Source organism: Triplophysa rosa, linkage group LG22 (assembly GCF_024868665.1).
Source record: "Triplophysa rosa linkage group LG22, Trosa_1v2, whole genome shotgun sequence".
Taxonomy (NCBI): Eukaryota; Metazoa; Chordata; class Actinopteri; order Cypriniformes; family Nemacheilidae; genus Triplophysa; species Triplophysa rosa.
In genome coordinates this window covers 3690665-3700344 of record NC_079911.1, presented here as the reverse complement: position 1 = coordinate 3700344, position 9680 = coordinate 3690665, and the positions used below count along the sequence as shown (strand labels likewise).

General features: G+C 40.4%; 1 protein-coding gene across 4 annotated transcripts in view; it reads left to right on the top strand.

The window, feature by feature from the left end:
• The first annotated feature begins 8213 nt into the window (after positions 1-8213).
• vldlr (very low density lipoprotein receptor) overlaps positions 8214-9680 on the top strand; it is a 129509-nt gene continuing 128042 nt past the window's right edge. For all 4 annotated transcript variants that reach the window (XM_057321869.1, XM_057321868.1, XM_057321867.1 and 1 more), the window contains exon 1: positions 8214-8563. In XM_057321869.1, coding sequence (XP_057177852.1) covers positions 8497-8563 — 67 coding nt within the window. In that variant the 5' untranslated portion in view covers positions 8214-8496. The remainder of the gene's footprint in view (positions 8564-9680) is intronic.

Below are 9680 nucleotides of genomic sequence, written 5' to 3'. Positions count from 1 at the left end.
CGCATTACTGCCAGAATCGGACCGAATGTGCTTGCTACTTGGGCAGGTTTGAGTTGGTCTATGGTCTATTTTCACTTCCTCAAAATAGCAACGCGCCAAAAACGTGCCTGAAAACACTTAATTTTGCTCTCAAAATGCCACCATATGGTTATGGGCCCCGTCTTTCAAGTTCGCGTTTTCAGTTTTTTTTTTGTGATCAACTTTTTATTGTTACACAGAGAAAAATAAATATCAAGTCTGACATGAAAAAATTAATATAAACATCCCTCTGAAACACTTTTCTCCCTTAAATTACCCTCCTACATTCCCAAGGCGACCTCACCCCAGACCACTTTCTCCCATTAGTGTATTAAATAATATATAGTTTGACATATATGCAAAACAAAAGCCAAGTACAATAAAGGAAGGTGCATAGTAAGAACATGTTACATTAGAAATATCTTACAATCGCTCTTTGATTGTTGAAATTACGTCTAGCCAGGCTGATATAGTTTTCTGAGAAGCTCCATGTAGCCTTGCCACAGAGAGCTCCATACTCACAAAGTCCAAATAATAATGCATCCATTGTGACCAGGCTAGACAGTGAGGAGGTTTCCAGCATAAGACAAGCATTTTTTTAGCAGCAGTAAGACCTGTGTGCATTATATCTGACACACACATGAACACTGTACAGTTAGTCTTGTGGCTATAAATCATTCCCTTTAAATGCTTTTGAAGTTGGAAAAAGGTATTTTAATGTGTATGTAACTTTAGAAATGGTCCCTAAATTCACGAATATCGAAAGTTTAATGTCAAACCAACTTTATGCCAGTGAAACTCGGCAATGAACGCATGCTTTAAATGCTCCACGCGCTCGTGTGTAAACACATTAAGACAATTTATAATATAATCTAAAATAAAACAGTATACAATATTCGTTAATGTTCCTGTAGGAGCTCGTTCTGTTGACAGACAGAGGCTTCAATTCCGCGAGTAGGCTACATTTTGCAAAACTGTGGGAACGGATTGCGAAAGCGTGGGCACAGATTATGAATTTGTGGGTACAGATTTCAAAAACTGAGAGGACGGTTTACAAAACCGAGAGCACGGATTGTAAACTCGTGGGTACAGTTTATTAATCTGAGAGCACGGTTTTGTAAACTGTGGGAACAGTTTTAGAATCTGTGAGTACAGATTTTTAAACTGAGGGAACGAATTACAAAACTGTGGCCACGGATTTGCTGGTCTTGTTTTTTTTCTCCGAGGGGTGACCAGACGGGCTCCGTACATTTTAACATGGGGTGTCTATGAAATGTACTCCCTTTTGTAGCCTGTCTCTAGCGGCCAGTCCAGGAATTGCGGTTTAAGTCACTTCCTTATTGGTTTCATGTTGAGAGATAGGGAAGGTTGCTGCTCGGTGTAAAATAGACTTACTTGAGTTACAGGAATTACACTGGGTATTTCAGTTTTATGAGCTGGAAATTGTTTCATGTAATCTTTTCATTTCACTGTATAATTTGTCATTTGCTTGACCATGAAAATTAACCAACACGATCTCTTATGAAAATTTTATATAAACAATCATTATATTAAATAATTTAAAATATATTTGAAAATATATATAATAATGCACATTTAATAGATTACAATATTGAATAATTTCAGGACCCCCTTGAAAATGAGATGGTGCATCTCAAGGGGTTTATCCAATAAATAAATTTGAATAATAATACATCGGAATTGCTGCTTTTTATTATTGAACAAATATAAGCAATTGGTTCCAATATGACCGTGTTGTTTAATACATTGAATTATATTTCCCAGTATATTACAATATATTCTTTTTGTAGGAGATTCCCTGGTATTGTGGTGGTTTGCAGGACCTTGGTATGTTGTTGCCAGGGTGTTCTGAGTGGTTGTTAGGGTGTTGTTATGCGGTTGCTATGTGTAATAAGGTTCAATAAAATGTAAGGAAGGAGGCGGGAACCGGCGAACATTCAAACACTTTAATCAAAAATAAATAAACAAACAGCAGTAAAAACAGGCCGGCAGCCCCTCACGGACGACTGCCGGCCACACGAACGTAAACAAAACTTACTGTCCTGGCCCAGTCCTCTCTCGCCGTATGCTCCTGCCGCTCTGCCTTTTATGCTTCCGATCTCCTCCGTGGGAGATACGAAGCCGGAGGCGCACAGCTGACGCTCATTATCAATCGCATCACCGACCTCGCTTGCTCCTCCCACGGCTCTCGTCACGCCTCCCTCGTCACACTATGGTATTCTGGGTTGTTTTTAAACCTCTGGCACTGAGCAAAAGTAGAAGTCACAAAACAGTCATCACAATAAATAGAAACTCTAGATCCGAGAGGATGAAAATGCAAGAACAAATGACTAATATGTTCAGTTGGTGATTAATGAACAGAGTGAATATGCTTGCTTGCACGCTGATCTGCCCGACTTTTGCTGAGTGTATCATTTGTCCTTATTAAAGACAACAGACGCTAATGCCATCCGTATACATGCCGCGTGCGTGCTTCTTTATTATACCATAACCACCCCATTTCCGGAGCAATAGTGCCCTCTACTGACACTCATCAGTACATCTTCCTTTTTTTTAATGTATTTCCTTATAGTAACAATAAACTTAACTTTTGTTATTATTAACATTAACATTCAAAAGTACTACAACCTTAACTATTCACAATGTACAACATAACTCTTTTTCATTGTTTCTGCCTTTTAAGTAACATATATGCACATTCAATACTTCAACACTCCTCAATAAGCCTTTTGGGCTTAACAATTACTCGCATTGGCCTCACAACTCTGTCTGTACCCTGGAACTTTGTTACTGTCCTTTGGGTACTCCTGTTTTCCTCTCTAGTCTCAGTGCAAGGTTCTTTAAGAGCCACTGTATTTCCGCTCTCTATATCCACAATGAATTCAGTCTTTGGAACTTTCAACAGATCCCTCCTGTTTCTGCGAAGAGTGTTTCCATACTCGGTGAGTACTATGTAAGATCTTGGCATGATCTCTTTCAGAACCTTCGCTTTTGGTCTCCATTTTCCATCACATCTTACTCTTACCAAGTCCTTACGTTCCAGCTTGCACAAAGGTTTTGCATGTTTGTTATAAGTGACATTAGAACTGGATTTCTTTGGCACAAATTGGTCACTGTTTTGTAGCAAATGTTCAGATGACGGTAGCTTTGTTCTTAGCTTCCTACCCATCAGTAATTCAGCTGGGGACTTCCCACACTGCAAGGGTGCTGACCTGTAATTCAGGATAGCAAGATGAGGATCCTCCCCAGCTTCGACAGCTTTCTTCAGCAGCCGTTTCACGATCTGTACCGCCTTTTTCGGCCAGTCCATTTGACTGTGGGTAGTGTGGACTTGATGTGACATGCTCGAATCCATACCGTTTTTCAAAGTCTTTGAATGCCCATCCACTGAATTGAGGTCCATTGTCACTGACCATAGTGACCGGAATTCCATGTCTTGCAAAGATTGTTTTCATTTGTGCAATCACATTCTTTGCGGAGGTATCAGACAATAATGCAACCTCTGGGTAGTTTGAGTAGTAATCCATGACTACTAGATAATCCTTTCCGGTTAAGTGGAACAAGTCAGTTCCGACTTTCCTCCATGGTTCACAAGGTGTAAAATGTTTTATCAGCGGTTCTTTTTGTTGTTTATATCTGTGCTGTTGACAGATCTCACAGTGCTGTACTCGTGTCTCTATGTCTTTATTCATACAAGGCCAATACATCACATCTCTGGCCCGGCGTTTACATTTTTCTATGCCCATATGGCCTTCATGTATGATCTCCAGCATGTTTTGTTTCATTTTCCTAGGTACGACTATCCGTCTTCCCTTTAGAAGAACCCCTTCGATGACAGAAAGCTCGTCTTTGAAATGCTGATAAGGGTGCGGTAGCATCTCCTCCTCAGGTGAGTTTATTTTTCCAATCACGTCTTGCAATACACTATCACTTGTGGTCGCATCGGCAAACTCGGCCCACTTTTTCTTGGACACTGGAATTTGGTTCACTACACAGTCCACATGTATTTGAACATCGTTTTCTTTGGTGCCTGTATCTGTGTTTCGCAGGCTGGCTCTGCTAAGAGCATCGGCAACAACCAATAGTTTACCTGGCGTAAATTCAAATGTCAAATGGTACTTCTGCAAGCGCAGCAAAAGCCGTTGAATACGTGGAGGTGCATCTCCCAGGGCTTTCTTCGAGATTGCAATCAGTGGTTTGTGATCCGTCTCCACTATCACTTCCCTTCCATATACGTATTCATGAAACTTTTCACATCCGAAAACAACGCCTAGTGTCTCTTTCTCTATCTGTGCGTAGTTCCTTTCTGCTGCTGTCATTGTGCGTGACTCGTACGCTACAGGAAACCACTGCAAATCTTTTTTCTGGAGTAGAACCGCTCCAAGTCTGTCTTTGGATGCGTGGGTTGACACTTTGACTGGTTTCTCTGGATCGAAAAATTTGAGCACAGGATCTTTAATCAGGCTATTCTTAAGCATTTCCCATTCTTCTTCATGCTGGTGCTGCCACTGCCATTCACTGTTTTTTTTTCCAGCAAACTTCTAAGTGCTTTGGTGTTTGTAGATAGGTTGGGTATGAATTTGCTCATGTAATTGACTAACCCCAACGCTCGTTGTAAATCTTTTTTGTCCCTGGGCTCTGGCATGTCAACTACAGCTCGCGTTTTCTCTGGATCAGGTTGTATTCCTGCCGCAGACAGCTTATCACCCAGGTAAGTGATTTCAGTCACATCAAACTCACACTTTTGTCTGTTCATTTTCAGTCCTTTCCTCTTTGCTTGTTTCAACACCTCATCAAGTCTTTTGTTGTGTTCTTCTTGTGTTTTTCCCCATACTATTATGTCATCTAGGAAGACTCCCACTCCTTCCATTCCCTCGAACAGCTGTTGCACTGTCCTGTGGAACACCTCTGGTGCTGAACAGATTCCGAAAGGTAAGTGAAGGAAACAGTGCCGCCCAAAGGGCGTATTGAAAGTACACAGTTTAGCACTCTCTTCTTCAAGGGCAATCTGATAGAAGCCTGTTGATGCATCCATTTTTGAGAAATAACATGCACCTGCCATCATGCTCGTGATGTCGGTATTTGTTGGCAATTTATAGTGTTCTCTTTTAATCCACTTGTTTAAATCTTGCGGGTCTATGCAAAGTCTTAGATCCCCATTTTTTTCCCACTATTACCAGGGAATTAACCCATTCTGTTGGTTCCTCTATTTTTCTGACTATGCCCTTTTCCATCAAGGATTTTAATTCCGATCTTAGTCTTTCTTTAAGTGCTACGGGAACTTTCCGGGCTGGGTGTATTACCTCTTCAGGGTTTTCTTTTAGCTGTATTTTGTGTTTGCCTGGTAAACAGCCCACACCCTCGAACACATCTTGGTACTGTTGAAATATGTTTTTTACACAAGTCACTTGTTCTGTTTGTTTGTCACCCGCATCACTGTGTGTAACCTTTTGGCTGTTAATCATATGAACTCTCTTAATGAGACCCAAAGTTTCACAAGCCTTCAGCCCAAGAATAGGCTGTCTGTTACCCTCTACCAGTACAAACATTACATTTACCGTCTGACCTGTTTTTGCTGTCAGTGTAATCCGACATACTCCTTTCGTGGGAATTGGCTCATCATTATAAGTCCGTATGCTTATTTTTCTGTTATGCACTTTAGGCTTGTCCTTCAGTCTGTGGAAATCTTTAATCGGCAACAGGTTCACCTGTGCACCAGTGTCCAGTTTGAAGGGTATAGTCACTCCGCTGACATCTAATTGTGCAGTCCACTCGTCCTTGGTGCTTATTTCCTCCATTACTGTTTTCACGAAGAACTGCTCGTCCTCACTGATATCACTGGTTCTTTCTACAACTCTGACTTTCTTTTTTGTCATGCAGCATCTCGCATAGTGGCTTTTTCCACCACACTTGCGACAATCTTTGCCATAAGCTGGGCATTTCTGGGGCGCATGTTTGGTACCACACCTGCTACAGTCTTTATTATCTTTGTTTTTTGGTTTGCCTTGTATTTCTTTGACAGTCCTCTTTACTCGTTCATGCACTGTATCCATTGTTGCTGCAGGCTCACTTTCTGCATCAAAAGATTTAAGCTGCACGTTCGCTCTGTCCGACGCCTGGCTGATGCGTATCGCTTTCTCCAAAGTCAGATCAGGCTCTCCGAGTAACTGTCATCTTATTCTTTTATCTCGAATGACAATGACTATTTGATCCCTGATCATCGAATCCGATAAGCTCTCAAAGTTGCACGACTGACTTTTCAGACGTAACTCAGTCACATATTGTTCAATCGTCTCTCCTTCTTTCTGCATCCGATTATGAAAAACATAGCGCTCGTATGTTTCATTCTTCCTTGGTGTACAATAGTCCTCAAACCTTGCCATAACAACATCGTACTTATCTTTTTCTTCCTCAGAAAACCGAAATGTGTTGAAGACATCTATCGCGGATCGGCCCGCCACAGTAAGAAGCAGTGCAATCTTCCGGCGGTCATCACCGTCCACCAGGTCCGTCGCTAGCAGGTATAGCTCAACGCTTTGCTTGAAGGATTTCCAATTAGCATGGATAATTTCCGCTTAAATTCAGCTCGTCTGGCTGTCGGAGGCTGTTAACACTCATTTTGTAAGGTTGTAGCTAATTTCTCCTGGTACCATGTATCATTTGTCCTTATAAAAGACAACAGACGCTAATGCCATCCGTATACACGCCGTGTGCGTGCTTCTTTATTAGACCATAACCACCCCATTTCCGGAGCAATAGTGCCCTCTACTGACACTCATCAGTACACTGAGAACACTCTTTTTTCCTGAATTACAGATCAACGTACATTTAACTTCTGACCCAGATCATCTTTTGTTCAAGTTATACTGTTTGTCACGGATTACAGGGGAAGAAGAACCCAAGCGCAGGCAGCCGCAATGACGGGGTTAACAAAAAGACTTAATGACAGTGTGGTGTTGTCACATCAATGTACCGCTAGGTGGCACTCGATCTACTCGAGTTGCATAGAGATGCAGAGAGAGAGAGAAGAAGTGGTAGAGATACTGGGCATGTGCCTGCATGTTATCCTGTATGTGTTAGTGAGTGAATAAAGTTACTGAAAGGATTTACAGTCTCCAGCGTCTTGTCTACATTAAGACATAACAGACAGAAATACAAAACAAAGACCGACGAGGGGGTAAAACACAGTGACACGGGGAACATAATAACACAGACTAAACAGGAACACTAAACTAAATAAACAACACTTGACACGGTTAACTAAACTGAACACTTACTGAGACCGACGGGACAGCACAACAGGAAGCAAGAGACGGGAACAAGAACGGGCAAAGACGGTTGACGCTGGACTAATAACAAGACTACTGTACAGCACAAGGCACATAGCACACACAATGACCGAACACAGGACAATGAAACATGAGGACTATTTGAAGGGAACACAAACGAGGGATAATAACACAGGGCAGGTGAGGGTAATGAAACACAACCGGGAAACAATACAGGAAACGAGAGGGGCGGGGCCAATGACGAGACACTGGAGAGAACGCATATTATTGTCAAAAGGAAAATAATATGTTTCTCTCCACACAAAATCAAAGGCTTTGCCATTGCTCTGCCACAGGACCAAGAAAAACATGACTAATAGAGGCGGAGCCATGACACTGTTTTTAAAAATAAAAAACTCTTCCATCACTGCTGTTTTCAGATGTTTGATGCACAGTTTCTGATGTTTTTATTCGGAATGCAGTGGACATTTTTGAAGATTGTTTTATTTAAATGTGCAGTATATCTGTCAAAGGGTAATGCTGGGTGCAGTTTATGGAGCACTGTATTACACAGTTATTCTTTAGGGTTATTTATAAAGATTTATTTTTAATATTTAGGTTTATTTATGAAGCGAAGCTTGGTAAGTCTTAACTAGAAAAACAATGTACGTACATGCCGTTTTTATTATAACTGTATAAAAGCAAAACCAACACAAATTGTAATAACCCATAGGCTAAAAAATTATATTTTAATTAATAGAATAATAACTTTTTTCGTAAAAATGTACCTGTAATTATTATTATTTTTTAAATCAGAACAATTGTTGAAGTAAGGGATTGATTTATTTCTCATATATTTCACATAGACAATGCACAAACGTGTGTAAGGCAGTTGTGGTGAAGAAAGGGTTAACACACTGTGTAAATGACATGTTGAAGGAGAAAGCGCCTGTGTTCGGCAGCGGCGCGGTTATTCGCTGCAGGTTAACGCTATCATTATATTAGGACATGGATTGCGGTTCCGTAACTCGTTCGTTTGCGTGGAGAGGCTGACTAAGGAACTGTCTAAATGAGATAAAAGCCCGCAGACCAGGCTGCATTCTATTTGTCCTACGGAGACACACGGCTGTGCTACAATATCAGGGACGAGGCCACAGACAGACATCACAGCCATCAGCTCTAATGCGAAATGGTCACGTCTATTTTGTGGATTCTCTGTTTGCCAGTATGTCTTCAGCTGTGTGGATTTTCCCGTGGTGAGTGTTCAATACGATGGTAACAGTGGTTGCCATGGAAAGATAATATTGCACAATGCCGCGTTCTTTGACTGTTGATGTCTTTTATTAGAGAATTTAAATTTCACGTCTTAAATTACGCTGCTCAATTCTTTCTTTCACTGGTAAAATTAGTATTAGTGTATGCTATATTATCTTCATTTTCAGTAGGAAATGGATTTAATTTAATGGTTTGTTGACCGCTCATTGACAGCGTGTCTATAGGCCTTTGCCAATGTGTACAGCAATCCTCCTTTAATCAAACACTATTCATGTTGGTAACCTTATTAATCAACACTTCTTCCCCCCTTTTATGTGCAATTGTACGTTTTTAGCGTTTGAGCTTTACGTTTTAAAGCATATGAACGCATGTCAACGCGTATGCCAATGTCTGCGTTGCCGTTTAGTTGGTCATTTATTAGTTTTTTAATATAGGCCCAATTTATTAAGACGTGGCCTTGCCATTATTTGTTTAAAATGCATGATTCCTTTTTAACCTGTATTCGCGTTTCACGTTAACAGACAATAAGCAGGTCTCCAGTTTAAGCGCACATGAAACGCGCAAGTTACTGCTATGCTCTTGGCCCACTTACAAGCTCACCACCGTGATTAACTAGATCCACTAGATTAACTAGAACCACTTTTAGGAGTGGTTATATACTTTTTTATGCGTTTTTAGTCTTGTGCTATTAAACCATTAAATAATGTTGTTGGGGCATGGTTTTTACAGGAACTATTTGTGGTATAACCTTTGTGACCACAAAATGAACAATAGCCTTACTATAGTAATCATAATTTAACCGTGGTATTTGTAGTAAAACTGGTCATACAAATTGTGCATGCTTTTATAGGGACCACATTTAAATAAGGACCATTTTTAATATTCATTAGCTAGGCCAGGGGTCGGGAACCTTTTTTAACCAAAGAGCCATTTTTCCAGTTTTGGTTAATTCATTTTTGCAAAAGAGCCATCTCAAAAACTACTGTTTTATATATATATATATATATATGTATGTATGTATGTATATGTATGTATGTATATATATGTACAAACCCGATTCCAAAAAAGTTGGGACACTGTACAAATTGTGAATAAAAA